The 15,143-nt window shown below is 46.4% G+C and overlaps 4 protein-coding genes across 4 annotated transcripts; 2 read left to right on the plus strand and 2 right to left on the minus strand.

Moving 5' to 3' along the window:
- Positions 1-111: 111 nt before the first annotated feature.
- LOC108088654 (transferrin) lies at positions 112-3,581 on the minus strand. Its single transcript, XM_017186581.2, has 5 exons — positions 3,446-3,581; positions 3,139-3,381; positions 1,334-2,429; positions 356-740; positions 112-292 (listed from the first exon to the last, which is right to left on the minus strand). Exons 1-5 carry the CDS (start codon positions 3,543-3,545, stop codon positions 191-193), a joined length of 1,926 nt encoding a protein of 641 aa, XP_017042070.1. The 5' UTR covers positions 3,546-3,581; the 3' UTR covers positions 112-190.
- A 3,155-nt stretch (positions 3,582-6,736) lies between these two features.
- Positions 6,737-10,365, plus strand: LOC108088653 (coatomer subunit beta). Its single transcript, XM_017186580.1, has 6 exons — positions 6,737-8,467; positions 8,692-9,347; positions 9,406-9,567; positions 9,635-9,908; positions 9,972-10,077; positions 10,138-10,365. The coding sequence occupies exons 1-6, from the start codon at positions 6,861-6,863 to the stop codon at positions 10,201-10,203; spliced, it is 2,871 nt and encodes a 956-aa protein (XP_017042069.1). The 5' UTR covers positions 6,737-6,860; the 3' UTR covers positions 10,204-10,365.
- A 441-nt stretch (positions 10,366-10,806) lies between these two features.
- Positions 10,807-12,375, minus strand: LOC108088655 (nitric oxide synthase-interacting protein homolog). Its single transcript, XM_017186582.2, has 3 exons — positions 11,535-12,375; positions 11,359-11,467; positions 10,807-11,288 (listed from the first exon to the last, which is right to left on the minus strand). Exons 1-3 carry the CDS (start codon positions 12,290-12,292, stop codon positions 11,217-11,219), a joined length of 939 nt encoding a protein of 312 aa, XP_017042071.1. The 5' UTR covers positions 12,293-12,375; the 3' UTR covers positions 10,807-11,216.
- Positions 12,376-13,173: 798 nt separating this feature from the next.
- On the plus strand, positions 13,174-14,986 carry LOC108088729 (protein-serine O-palmitoleoyltransferase porcupine). The gene has a single exon (XM_017186679.1). The coding sequence runs from the start codon at positions 13,248-13,250 to the stop codon at positions 14,823-14,825; it is 1,578 nt and encodes a 525-aa protein (XP_017042168.1). The 5' UTR covers positions 13,174-13,247; the 3' UTR covers positions 14,826-14,986.
- The last annotated feature ends 157 nt before the right edge of the window (positions 14,987-15,143 follow it).

Here is a 15,143-nt window from a genome sequence, read left to right on the forward strand (position 1 = left end):
TTAAATGCCGAACAAAAAAAATTCTCGGAACTGTGTTCATTTAACCACATTGAATGGGTTTTAAACTATTTTAAAGTTTTGAACCCAAATTTCTCAATTAAAAATGAAACGTTTTTTTTTAGCATTATTAAGGATAAAATTTATTGGTGCAGATTGAGAGCTTGGAAAATAATTAAATGGTAAAATCGGCTTACTGCTTGCCGATCTTGTTATTTTCGCACTGGAGATCTGCAAACAATTGCTCGTCCTGGATTTCGCTCTTTTTCTCCGTGGCCAGTTGAACAGCATTGTCCTGGAGGAGAATACATATTTCTAGATTTTTAGACAAACAAGGGGAATAACAAGTTAAACTTACGTGGAAATAGACGTTCTTCTTGCCCTTCTGGAATTCCCCGAACAAAGCAAACACATCCACCAACTTGCCACGGGCTCCAAACTTATCCGAGATCAAGGAGAACAGATGCTTCACCGTCTCCTGTTCCACATTGGTGGTGTCCGATCGGATGAAGATGGCTCGCGGCAGGACGACATCCACGTTGCAGGTGCGGAACTCGGTGACAGGTTGGCGCTCCAAGCTGGGACACACCAGCTGCGAGTCCTTGTGCTTCTCCAGCTCGGAGGCGGGAATGATCTGCACCTCGCCATCCGGACTGGAGGACACTCGACAGGCGTCCAAGCCACGTCGCTTGTTCAGGAACCCAGCGGCCACTCGAGAACGTCCACAAGTCTCATCGAATTTGCTAATTTGCAAAATAAAATAATTTATCACTTTAGTTATACATCACTAATTGATTGAAGACTTGATTATAGCATCGAATTGAGACCGTTCATAAATAAATCACCTTTTTACACAACGAATCATTCGCTAATTGATTTTAAAGTAGCCCAGGGTTTGTCATAGTATGTAAATATCCCAGAAGTGCTTGAAAGTCAAGCCTTCATAAATCAAATCGTTCAAATAATTTGAAAAGGGAACTTGAGATCTACGATCATAAATTACGATGTACGTTTTAAATCATTTTTAAAGCCTCTTATAATTTTTCTAGAGGCTTGGAAGTACCTAATATTAATTATAGTGAGGCAGGCTTTGAAAGGGGATGGAAATGTATAAAGGGGATTCACTTTGGTGTTTAACTAATTATTAAAAATGTAATAAATCTAAATCTGAAAACTTTTAAATTTAAATTTCCACGCACGTTCAGCTTTAACTGGTTGGGAATTATAGCATCGCTGAACGTTAGGCTTCCTTATGCTTGTTCTATGTTTGGAAACACTAACTGCTACTGTACACCAGACTTAAATATATGTAACTACTATATATACTTCCACTTACATGCTGGCCTTCTGGAGGGCCTCCCTCGTAACTCCCGGAGCGGCGACGGCGACGAGGACGTCCTGGTCGTCCCGCTGCTCGTAGACCACCGGCTGCAGCTGGTTGCGGCGTGCGTCCGCGTATCCCCTGGCGGTGATCACGGCCAGGTCGGCCTCCTTCTTGGAAAGGGCCACCACGCAATCGGTGGACTGAACGCACTCCAACTCGGGACGAGCGTCGCGGGCGTAGGCCGCCTGGTGCAGAGCCTGGCACTTGGCGAACTCGTCGTCGTTCTGGGCGCACAGCCGGATCTTCCTGATGGCACTTCCATCCCGCTCGATCACATCCTTGTAGCCAGCCCGCTCCAGATAGACCTTCGGATCGATGGCCGCGTCCTTGCTGTGGTAAACGGCGTTCGGCTGGATGAGCAGATGGGCGGCGGCATCCTTGTTCTGTGCCTGCAAGCCATTGGCGAAGAATCGCTCCAGACGCGACTGCAGCTGATGCAGTTGCTCCGCATTGTGGACGGCGTTCTCGTTGGAAATGTAACCGCTCCAGGGACGCTGGGCCCAGGAGCAAGCGGGTCCGGTCACCGGTCGTCGACTGCCATCCTCGCACAGGTACTCGAATTTCTCGGGATCCCCTTCCGGTTGGGGGGCATCCGCTCCAGCGCCGGGCAAGCCGAAGTACCGCTTGATGTACTGCACCTTGCTGAAGGCCACCTCGCCCTGTCCCTTGTCCAAGCAGCGAATGGCGCCATCGTAGCCGGAGAACTTGTCCGGATAGTTGCACTGCTCCGGCTTCTCGCAGAGCGCACACAGATTCGAGTACTTCTTCTTGAGCAGGCGATCCGTGTCCGGATGCGTGGAGTAGGTGCCCACCAGACAGGACTGGCTGAAGAACTCCGAGAGCGATTTGAGCTCGCGCTCCGTGGCGGAGATCTGCGGATCGGCGGACACCTTCAGGATGTGCGTGTTCTTCAGCTTGGTGATGGGGATCTTGTAGCCCACGTTGCGTCCGAATCCCGTGTGGCAGGACTTGGCGCCGCGCAGCTGCTGCAGCGTCCGGATGGGGGAGTCCTTCTTCACCAGGATGATGCCCTCGTAGCGGAAGGCGGCTGTCGGGGGAGGTTAATTGGTAAGTAAGGAACTATATTGGAAGATTATAATGATAACTAATTACTTAGTTTCAAGCATTTTGGGCTTTCAGTAACTTTAGCTCAATACTTTTCTGCAGCTGATTGCGTTTTCCAAACAAATAAAATACCCTCACAGCGAACAAAAATAATCATAGAAACTAAACTTACCCACATAAATTTCTACTAAACAAAGGAACCTAACAAAATTGATAGGTACTTTTAATAAATTTATATTAATTAAATTCAATAAAATTGATTAATAAATCTTATAAATTTATTTAAGATAATTTAGTAGTTTAGATTGTAAACTACAAAGTATTGTATCTCTTGTTTTCATCTTTTCAATATAACAAATCTCAAAAATCAGAGTTTAGTGTAGTTTGTTAATTAATTATGTATTTCTTTCTATTAAATAACCCACTTTTTTAATTATTATTATGCATTAGCTTGTATTTCTCACTCATTGCCAAATCATTTGTTTGGGTTAAACAATTTCGTTCTGTTTATTTCAAGTTTTTTGCATTTCATTTGCTTGTCTGCGTGCCTTATTTTGCATAGAATCACGTTCGCTTATCACTTTTGTTCTTTTTTCCAGCTAGATACACTTGAATATACATACTTTATAAATCGGTTTCACTGCTATTCTCACTTTTAGGTTAAAGAAATTAATTCAAAGTGAATTACTCACCATCCTTGTCCTGCTGCGTGCGAATCTCGGAGACGACGCGGTAGTCCTCGTTCTTGCGATGGTAGGCGATGTACATGTCCTCCGGCTCGGTGGCCAGCACATCGGCCTTCCGCTGCTCGATCAGCTCCAGGCAGTCCACCCGATCCCGTCCAGCGACGCACTCCATCCGGATGCCCGCCTCCGAAGGATCAGCGAGGAGCTGCTGGCATTCGGCCAAGTAAATTTGGGGCACGCAGAGGCGATCTGCGGGGGGATTCGAGGCTTTAGATTAGATTTAGATTCAACGGATCAGATGGCAATAACCTACAGATGGGCTCCTCGGCAAGGGAGGAGTGTGGGGCCAGGAGCACCAGAAGGGTGGCCACCGCCAGAGGCAGCCAAATGCGATTCTCCCACGGCGACATCATCTCAGAACAGTTGAAGCTCGACTGTGGAGAATCCAAAGCCGGCTGCTCGTTTTTATAGCCACCGGATTGCGCTGCTTCTTCCCCCGGCTTTCTTGCTCTTTTTCTTATATAGCTATAGCCACAGATATATATTATATATACTTTTGCATTTGTTTGTTCTCTTTAGCATTTCTGTGTGTGTGTGTTTGTCCGAAGTAATAAAACTAATAGTTATAATAAAGAAAGACAGTCAAGTACCGGTTTTTATATTTCAGAGGGGGGCGGGGTCAAAGGGGGCGTGAGTGGGTGGGGATCCAGGCCTATCCTCCGGTAGAAACGAGTTTGCGACACTGATATATGGCCGGCGCATTAAATCTATAACATATTCGCCATCCGTTTAATGTACTTTTCTGTCCATGATCTACCTTAAGTTCGACCCGGCAATCTCGGCTGTGAATTTAAGAATAATATAGATGATCGATCGAAGTCAGAATTTTGCTCGGGGCATTCGCAGATTTTGTACTTCGTTTCGAGTTCTTGTCAAAGATCAGTCAATCCATCAAAGAACAAACACCTAAACTTTCTCTTGACTGTATTAATTTAAGCTTTCTTAGTAATTTTTTGAGCAAACCGCTTGTAAGCGTTTGAAATTATAGTTTATACTATATTGTACTTTAATTGCCGTCGCACAGCACCTTTCGAAATTTGAGAAAAACAGCCTCCCTCTTCAATTAATTGTCTTGGCACTTGATCCCCTAATCGATCGGTGCATATATAGTACACTCGTTATTTGCCAAGACTTTGGGGTACTTTTTCAATTATACGAATGATAACCAAGCGGTTTGTTGCACTGCGTCTATATAGAGTATTCTTATGAATTGATTTGATTCCAAATAGGGTAGCAAAATCAGTTTATTATCTCTGCCGTAACCGGTTAAGTCACCTCTACAGGGGTTGTTTATAATACTAATAATAATATTATTATTCCCTTTAAGCAAAACATTAATCATGCAAAGTGAGCCCTTTATCCAGAGAAGTATATGTACATCTATTTTATAGGAGCACTTTGTAATCCAAAACCTTTGGTCGGCTTATTTCTAGTTTTTCGGATTTCATTTGTTTTCTGCGTGACTTTTTTTTACAGAATCACGGTCGCTCATCACTTTTTTCTGCAAGATAACGTTTTATATACTTTAGAATTCGGGTTCACAGCTAGTCCAATTTTTAGGTTGAATATTGACCCTTTGGTTTTCTATTATCAATTAATCACTCATGCGAATTGAGCCCTTTATCCAGAATATACATATAGGAATAGGAATATACATACATATATTTTATAAGAGCACTTTGCAATCCAAAACTAAGTCTTTATTGTGTCGAGTTCTCAGTTTTTGCACACCTATTTTTTACTTTCACAGATGTTGTTTGGTTTTGATTTGCATTCATCTAGCGATTTGGCTGATTTAAATTCACTTTTCTGGGAAATAAACAAATTAAGAGTAATTGCCTTTCAGTTATACTCTTCAAGGGGCTATCATTGATTTTTATCCAAGTTGGATGAAAATTATTTGAATATCATATGATAAAAAGTAAAGATTTAGCATTCAATATATTAGGTGTAATAGGCATATAAAAAATATCAAATAATTTATATACTTTTTGTATACCCTACATATATTTTAATTAAAATTCATTTAAAAACCATATTTAATATTTTGTATAATTTGTTTTGAACATAAGAGAACTAACTTTAAACTTTATAAACTATTACAAATTTCTTCCAAATTTTATCTCGTAATTGAAAGGGTATCCTCGATATTCGACCTCTCCCCTTACGATGTCGTCTCTAGTTTTATTTATTTCATTTCGTTCGCCTCGCTATCAGGGGATTTGTTTATTCAGGCCGGGCGCAGAACCTGTTCCACGGGCGGGATTTGATGGGATCACCTAGCTGGTCACCCGCGTCCTCCAAGTGCAGTAAATATGAAGACGAAGGGAAAAGACAGAAGCGAGACTCTCTAGAGTTATTCCCCTGGCGAAAACAACAAAGCCGCTGTGCGAATTGTAGGCCTGCTTAAGATGCAGGCGGTGCGCAAAGGCGGCCGGGGGGCGTGGCCATGGGGGGCGGGTAATGTGGTCAAGTGGTGGGCGGCAATTGAGCGATGAAGTGCAAAACGAGATCACAAAAGGCCCACAGTCGTGGGCGGGGGATCTCTCCAGTGGAATCGAACAGAATTAGATTGTTTATTATGCCGCTTGCATGGCGAAAGGCAAGGTCGAAAGCCTCGCCAGCGGATGGGAATCACCCGGATGGCAATGGGTTGGGATTTTTCCCATTTGCCTTGGGGTTAGAGCCTTATCAGCAATCCTCTGACATGGAGGCTATCTGCAGCCAGGTAGCAGAGCCTTACCCAACAAAAAAAGAAAAAAAACTGCACTGTTGTCAGGGAATACGTGAATAGTTTTTCAGTAGCGAATTTATTGTTTCTCCGCACCCAAAACACAAGTGCCTTAAAAATTAACCATTAATGTTTTAAATTTGCCATATTATATACCACAATAATTAGCTAGGGAAATCACACTTGAAATTCACGAAGACACCGAAATAATTGGGGACTTTATTTTCACGGATTGCAATCAAAGCTTATCACTTTAGAATGCCAAAAATTATAGACAAGACCGCACGACAACCATGATTTATTATACAAACAAAAAGAAATTCACATTTTTTTGTTTACTTAATAAAGGTAGAAATCAGAGCCAAATAAATTGAATGCAAAAATGTTTTCATAAAAAAGACAAAAATATTAATGAGATATTTTATTTTAAATGGCATCTGAATAATTTTATAAGATTGAATAGATAAAGCAAATGATTCTACAGTGTTTAATATAATATCTTAATATATATTTTTTAAAGTTAAAAGAAATGACTGGTATAAACCGTTTACCAGTTTAAGTAGTTCAAATGTAAATAATTTAAGTACGCCTAGGAGATCCATTTATTTTATGCTTAATTAATGTACCCAACTCAACTTAAATTAGATAAAATTATTTAGCTGAAAGCGATGGGCTCTGTTAAATGTGAGAATTTGAAATTCCCGCCCCGTTATCCACAGGGTGTGTTAACAGGGGGTGCGGAACATGGCTGAGCACCACAGCCAGCCCTGGTTGGCGCTTGTGCTAGCGGTGTGGTATTTTCGGTCGCCGCCTCGCACAGGCACACCCGAATCAAGTGACACGTCGGAGAGACCAAAAAGAAGAAAAGGTGTAAATTGGGAAATTCGGGAAATTGGGAAACGTTGGGAATATCAGGCTTAACAAGAAGGCAGCCACGATGACGTCGCAAGTGCCGTGCTACACGATAATCAACTCGCCGGATCTGGAGGTGCCCAACGAGATGCAGCTGAAGCAGGATCTCGAGAAGGGCGACACAAACGTGAAGATCGAGACGCTGAAGCGGGTGATCAAGCTGCTGCTGAACGGGGAGCGCTATCCCGGCCTGATCATGACCATTATCCGCTTCGTCCTGCCCGTGCAGAATCACACGATCAAGAAGCTGCTCCTCATCTTCTGGGAAATCGTACCCAAAACCTCGGCGGATGGAAAGCTGCTGCAGGAGATGATTCTGGTGTGCGATGCTTACCGCAAGGACTTGCAGCACCCCAATGAGTTTCTACGCGGCTCCACGCTGCGTTTCCTGTGCAAGCTGAAGGAGCCGGAGCTGCTGGAACCCCTCATGCCGGCCATTCGCGCTTGCCTCGACCACCGGCACTCGTACGTTCGACGCAACGCCGTTTTGGCCATCTTCACCATCTACAAGAACTTCGATTGGCTGGTGCCCGATGGCCCAGAGCTGATTGCCAGCTTCCTGGACACGCAGCAGGACATGAGCTGCAAGCGGAACGCCTTCCTCATGCTTTTGCACGCCGATCAGGAGCGCGCGCTCAACTATTTGGCCAGCTGCATCGACCAGGTGCACACTTTTGGGGACATCCTGCAGCTGGTCATCGTCGAGCTGATCTACAAGGTCTGCCACGCGAATCCCGCCGAGCGCTCGCGCTTCATCCGCTGCATCTACAATCTGCTGAACTCCAGCTCGAATGCCGTGCGTTACGAATCCGCCGGCACTTTGATTACTCTTTCGCTGGCGCCCACGGCCATCAAGGCGGCGGCCAGCTGCTACATCGAGCTGGTGGTGAAGGAGAGCGACAACAATGTCAAGCTGATTGTGTTGGATCGCCTGGTGGCCATGAAGGAGCACGAGGGCATGGAGAAGGTCATGCAGGATCTCGTTATGGATGTGCTGCGAGTTCTGGCCGCTCCAGACATCGAGGTGCGCAGGAAAACACTCGCACTGGCCTTGGATTTGGTCTACTCCCGGAACATTGGTGAAATGGTGCTCGTTCTGAAGAAGGAGGTGGCCAAAACGCACAACGTGGAGCACGAGGACACCGGCAAGTATCGGCAACTGCTGGTCCGCACCCTGCACACCTGTTCGATCAAGTTCCCCGACGTGGCGGCCAATGTTATACCCGTGCTGGTGGAGTTCCTCTCCGATACAAACGAACTGGCTGCCGCCGATGTGTTGGTCTTCATTCGCGAGGCCATCCAGAAGTTCCCCGCACTGCGAGCTCTGATTATTGAGCATTTGATTGAGGCCTTCCCGCAGATCAAGTCCTCGAAGATTCATCGCGCCGCCGTTTGGATTCTGGGCGAGTACGTGGAGGGACCGCAGATCCTCGAGGTGATTGCCGTCATCCAGCAGACGCTGGGCGATGTGCCCATGGTGGAGGCCGAGCAGCGTCGCTTGGCCGGCGATCAAACGGAGGAGCAGAAGCAGCAGCAGCAGGCGACCGAGTCCGCCGAGGGCTCGGGAAATGCCAGCAACAAGGTCACCTCCGATGGAACCTACGCCACCCAGAGCGCCTACAGTCTGGCCCCGTAAGTAGTGGCTACGTGGAGCCAACTCATTAGTTTTCGGATTTATGCTCTTTGGAAGCTTCTTAGTTCTTAGTTTTATCAACTAGATATGAACATTGCCCATTGTTTGTGATGAGTCATAGGAATACGTAGCGCTTTATATTTGTTTACTTTATGTTTTGAGTTGTTACCCACTTCTGACCAATTTAAAATGGCTTCCTAATCCCTGTTTGTCCTTTTTGCAGGGTGGCCAAGGCCGAGAAGCGACCGCCTTTGCGCCAGTACTTGATGGACGGCGACTTCTTCATCGGCGCCGCTCTTTCGGCCACGTTGACCAAGTTGGCACTGCGCTACGCGGAATTGCAGCCGGAGGCACGCGCCCAGAACCGTCTGACCACGCAGGTGATGCTGATCATGAGCTCCATCCTGCACCTGGGCAAGTCCGGCTTTCCCAGCAAGCCGATCACCAACGACGACACCGACCGCATCTTCGTCTGCCTGCGCACGCTTAGCGAACGCACACCCGAAGCGGTGGCCGTTTTCACCCTGTATTGCCGCGAGGCACTTGGCAAGATGCTGGATGCCCAGCACGACGAGGATCAGCGCATGCTGAAGGAGAAGCAGAAGGCCACCGCGAAGGTGCAGCCCGACGATCCCGTGCTCTTTGCACAGCTCTCGAATGGACGCGACAATCAGCTGGGCGAGAATGTATTCGAGTCCAGTTTGAATCAGGCGCTGGCGGGCAGCAAGAACGCTCAGCTGAGCGACGTGGCCTCGCCGAACAGCAAGCTCAACAAGGTCACCCAGCTGACGGGCTTCTCGGATCCCGTGTACGCCGAGGCCTACGTGAATGTCAACCAGTACGACATTGTGCTCGACGTGCTGATCGTCAACCAGACCAGTAAGTTATCCTATTTTCCCCATTAAGGAGTCACTTAAATCAATTGAATCACTTTCAGACGACACGCTGCAAAACTGCACACTGGAATTGGCCACGTTGGGCGATCTTAAGCTGGTGGAACGCCCGCATCCGGTGGTTCTGGCACCGCACGACTTCTGCAACATCAAGGCTAATGTCAAGGTTTCCTCCACAGAGAATGGCATTATTTTCGGCAATATTGGTAAGTGAATCGAGGGAGTTTCTGGCAGAGATTGTATCCGTAACTGTGTTGCCCTCTTTTCGTATAGTATACGACACCGCTCTGAATACGAATGTGGTGGTGCTCAATACCATTCACATCGACATCATGGACTACATCATTCCGGCCAGCTGCACGGACACCGAGTTCCGCCAGATGTGGCAGGACTTTGAGTGGGAGAACAAGGTGACCGTCAACACCAGCTTCACCGACCTGCACGAATATCTCAAGCACCTGCTGAAGAGCACCAACATGAAGTGCCTCACGCCGGAGAAGGCGCTGTCCGGTCAATGTGGCTTCATGGCCGCCAACATGTACGCCAAGTGGGTATCTAGTTGTCCAGTTAAAAGGATCTCAAATCATTCCATTGCTATCTTGTATTGTAGGTCCATCTTTGGAGAGAACGCCTTGGCCAATCTGAGCATCGAAAAGCCCGTGGATGATCCCGATTCCAAGGTGACGGGACACATACGCATTCGCGCCAAGAGTCAGGTGAGAATTGGGTTCTATTTCAGTTGGACTTGCACCCTCTAATATGGACTTGCTTTCCAGGGCATGGCCTTGAGTCTGGGCGACAAGATCAGCTCCTCGCAGAAGCAGTCGGTGCAGGCGGCCTAGTGGACGTGGAACTGGACGTGGACGACCAGCCACCACAAGGAGCGATGCATCTAGACGACGTATTCGGCTCCCGCCCGCATTCCGCCAGCTGCAACTTCTTCAATTTACATTACACGTTACACTTATGCATAAAGAATATATATTATACCTTAACCCCCAGAATATGGGAGTATTTTCATTTGAGAGGGTCTGTTGGGACTGCTTGCCATAACCGAAACACAAGTCTCAAAACCCAAAAATAAATATCACATTATATGTATCTATTAAATATTAATTTGTGTGCATATTTTGATATATATTTGGAAAAACATTGTTTGAAAACTTGAGCTTTGGTTTACATTTAAAACGATTCGTATTCTTCCTTGAAATTTAAAAATCTCAAATAAAATTTATTTACATAACAACGGTCTATTCTGCTTAAATAAAAATTCATTTTATAAATTCTTATAATCAGGCAGACTTCGTTTTTATTTTATTTAAAGCAGGGAAACTTTGTTATTTCCTTTCGAAATTTGATTGGCCAATAGCAAATTAAACATTTAATCCGTTTACAAATACCTGAAATTTAAAATATGTTTTAGTTTTATAATAATAAAAGCTTGCTTTTAGGTAAAATGACATTTAATGATTTAATGCAACATTTTATTTTTACAATTTGGTACAGATTTTATTGTAAACTCTCTTGCGAGTCAATTGATTTTTACAATTACTTGTGTAGTGGTTTTGATTCTATTTATGGAATATAATTATCCAGATCAAATTTAATATAACACATTTGTAGAGTGGCACTAAAAGTATTTTTGTACTTTTTTAAGACTAACATAAAATGAGTTAAAGGTGAATTACTAAAAGGACATCATAATTTGAAGAGTTAGAAAGCCTATGTACAATCTAAAATTTCACAACTATTTGTTTTTAAATTCCTGCTTGAATGTAATGCTTCTTTTTGATTTCTATGTGTAGACAATTTCTGTGAATTGGGCTTAAATAACTGTAGATAAGGGAAATTCGTCTTAGACCTGAAGCATGGGACGCTTTTCTTTGGCCTGCAGGTTGTCGTTGGTGGTGGAATATCCAGTGCCGCCCTGCAAAAAAACGAAATACGAAACATCCTTAATAACAAAAAAACAAATACAGAACTCAAGATGCACTTACTCGCTGCAGGGGAATGATGTCCTTCTCCTTGAGCTTGCGATCGGTCAGCGGATGGATCATGTCCTTCCTGATCAGTCGCTCCACGCACTCCATGGTCACCACATCGCCACTTTATAGAAAAGAAAATATTAAGAGTAATACAATGATTTCCAAGTTAAATCCCCGAAAGAACTCACGTTGGTCGCAGCACGGCACAAGGCACCGCATTGCTGAGCACGTCGTGGGTGATGGGACACATGTAGCGCGCCTCCTTGGCGATCAGCGATCGCTTGGAGTCGCCATCCTTGAGCAGCGTGAACTTCACATCGATTAGATCCTTGACTCGCAACGGTTGCTGCGACACCGGGCAGTAGATGGTGGCATCGGGCTTCTGGGCCTTGGCCACCCCGGCATTGGGACACTCGGAGGGCAGCCAGAAGCTGGGCAGCTTCTTCTCGTGACCGTTGGTCATGTTCGAGATGGAAGAAGCGGACGAGGAAGAGGAGGCAGCGGAAGACGAGGATGAAGCTCCGGCGGCGGCCGATGAAGTGGAGGGCTTCTCGCTAACGGCGGCCGTGTGGGCAGGTGTCATCGCTGGCTTCTCGGCGTTGACAAAACGCTCCATGCGCGCCTGCTGTTTGCTGTTCGCCTCCTGGCTGAGCTGATCCTCCTCGGCGCGTCGCAAACGCTCATACTCCTTCAGCCGGCGGCTGTACTCGTTCTTCTTGGTCACGATGTACTGCAGGATGGCCTCCTTGTCGAAGAGATAGCCATCCTTGGTGATCACTGGACGACGGCACGGCTGCAGCGTCAGCGAGCAGCAGTCGAAGGATTTCACCGAATCCTTGCCCAAGCGCTGTGCATTCGTTCCGTAACCGGACTCCGCCGCATCGCGCTTCTTCTCGTTGTAGGTGTACACGGCTCCGGCCGTACAGTTGCGGGCGTGGCGCGTCATTTAGCAGGATAACTAAGAATACGTAAAGGAAATATCTCAACAAATAGTTTATTTAAGTTGACAGTGTGACCGTCCCTTGTTCGTTAAAATATACCAACCCCAAGTACCCTGATATTCATGGTAGTGTTATTTATTATTTTTATTTTGTTCATGTTAGACGATCCGTCTTCGTTTTCCAATTATACATGTATCTTGTGAATTAAACAAATATTTTAATTTGAAAAAAAGCAACACTTTAAAAGTACATTGCTGAAAAACTTGTTGCATTTTGAAGTTTAAAAAAAAAATTTAAATGTTTCGATGCGAGTTCATATGCGTTAGAAAAATGTAGGTTTTCTGGATGCTTTAGAATTAAATAAATCAAAGTATAACATTAACTAAAATAAACAATTATTAACAGAAAAAATTCTTCATAAGTGATAGTAACAACAGAAATTTGCACATAATTTAACTTCTACATTGTATCACTAGGTGAAGTTGTATATATATTATATAGTTTGTCTTACAATTAAACAAATCAAATTATAACATTAATTAACATAAACAATTCTTAACATCAAAATTCTTCTTCGTCATAGTAACAACAAATATTCGAGCATGATATAACTTCTACATTGTATTAACTGGTGAGGTGTGGAACAAAAAAACATGAATGTATAAATATTTATTTTATATTCGGGGTTAGAAATATAAAATCTTTTTATTGTCCACGGATTTACAAGAATTTAAGATGTTAAAAACATTAGAAAAAGGAATAAGGAAGGATAAGCTAAATGACGGCACTAAAATGTAGCTTTAAAATAGCTGGAATGCCATTTCTGTTTAAAATCAAGGCCGCTCTCTTGGTATATTTGCGGTATATTTCGTGGTATATTCCTGGCATTGCGGACCAAGTCCTCCGATTGCCGGGTTTTTCGTTGATTCCCCGGATTCGATTGGCGTTGGGCGGCCGGCAATGGACTACCAGTACTTCGAGGAGGAGTCGGACTACATCGATCTGGACGAGGACGAGGACGATGAGCTGGGGGAGGCGGCCGGTGGCTTGGACTACAGATTCGGGAAGCCCGAGGACGAGGAGGATTACTATATGGGCGGCGAGGAGGCGGAGGAGAGCGATGACTACAGCCATGGACTCCTCGGCCTGGCCGAGCGATTCCGTGAGAGCCTGCTCACCTGCGTGGAGCCCTCGCTGCTGCAGGTCCTCCAATATGTGACGCCCATGCTGCTCCTTTGCCTGCTGTGCCGCCACCTCTGTCTCCTCTACTCGCAGCGCAAGAGGCTCACCAGTCTGGCGCCGCTGCACCTGCTGCACTTCATCTGCGGCCTGATCCTGCTGCAGTTCTCCGTGGGCTATCGACTGTTCCTGCTCCTCCTGCTGGCCGCCGTGGGCTACCTGCTGCTCCAACTTCTGCGATTGGGTCGCCAGGGAGCCCGCATCCTGGCCATCCTCACCGTCGGCAGCCAGTTCCTCTACGAACTGCTCCTCTGGCGGGGACGCAGCGATTGGCCGCAGCTGCGCGGCATCCAGATGGTGGTGAACATGAAGCTCATCTCGCTGGGATTCGACTTGACCGCTGGCAGTGGCCAGCTGCAGGCGAGGATCCCCGGCTCGCTGGCTTACCTGGGCTACCTATACAGTCCGGCCACCTGTGCTCTGGGTCCCTGGGTGAGCTTCGGCAGCTACATGGACTGTTTGGTGCCGCGCAACAGTTGGCTGGTCAGCCTGCGTCGCCTGGTGCCCAACGTCCTGCTCTGCGTCCTTGCCGTGATCGTGTCCAATTGTTTGGCGCCAGCGCTGAGCGACTTCTTTGGCGACAGTTCACACTTCTTGGTGATGTACTGGGATGCGTTGAGCGTGCGCTTTAGCCACTACTTTGTGGCCATCATGGCGCAGGCGCTGCTGGTGGCCGCCGATCAAAAGCTGGACGGCTCTGTCGAGGAATCGCCGCTGCTCGGACCGCTCGTCTCGCAGCCGTGGCTCATCGAGTGGCCGCGATCGATCAGCGCGCTGGTCCGGAGTTGGAACATTCCCATGCACGAGTGGCTCAAGCGGTACATCTATGCGCCCTGCAAGGCGGACGGATCGAGGGGTCGCATCGTGTTGAGTGTGTTCTGCACCTACCTTGTGTCCAGCCTGCTGCATGGCATGGATCTGCGCATCTATCTGGTGCTCATCTCGCTGGCCGTCTTCGCCGAAGGGGAGTCCCTGCTGCGGCGGCACCTTTCCAACACTTTGGACGCCTGCATTTCGTCGAATCTCTGTCCAGGAAAGGAGCGATGTCGGTACTCGAGGTGCTCGAGCAAACGTGGCTGGAGCTCCATATCCTATTGGCTGGTGCGGGCGGCCAATCTGGCCTTCACCGCATTGGCCATCTTCCATCTGGCTTACTTGGGTGTCGTTCTGCTGGGCGATGCCCTTGAAGTCGAATCGAGTGATGAATCGGACAACTTCCTCTGGCACTGGCAGCAGGCGGGATATCTTAGCCATTATATCGGCGCTGGCACCTTCGTCCTCTACTTGTTCATCTCGTAGACAGGGAATCAACAGGGGATCCAGCCCCAATACTCGCTATGACTGATCTACACGTATTTATAATTGTAATCTTAACCGCATCCATTTGTACTTTTTGTATCTCGTAGTTTTTGTGTGTGCTGTGTGAGTACTTAACATTAAAAATCATTCTGTGAAACGGATGTGACGAAAGTATTATGTTCTTGTGGCGCGGGGAAGTAAAGTGGGTCATCTTGGTTTCATGGTTTCGAGAGAGATGGAAATTCTATTCGAAGAATGGGAGCTTTGGTGTTCAGACAAGTAAATAAGCCTATAAAGTATTCGATTGCAAAGATCAAT

The sequence above is a fragment of the Drosophila ficusphila genome, unplaced genomic scaffold (genome assembly GCF_018152265.1).
Source record: "Drosophila ficusphila isolate 14025-0441.05 unplaced genomic scaffold, ASM1815226v1 contig_198, whole genome shotgun sequence".
Taxonomy (NCBI): Eukaryota; Metazoa; Arthropoda; class Insecta; order Diptera; family Drosophilidae; genus Drosophila; species Drosophila ficusphila.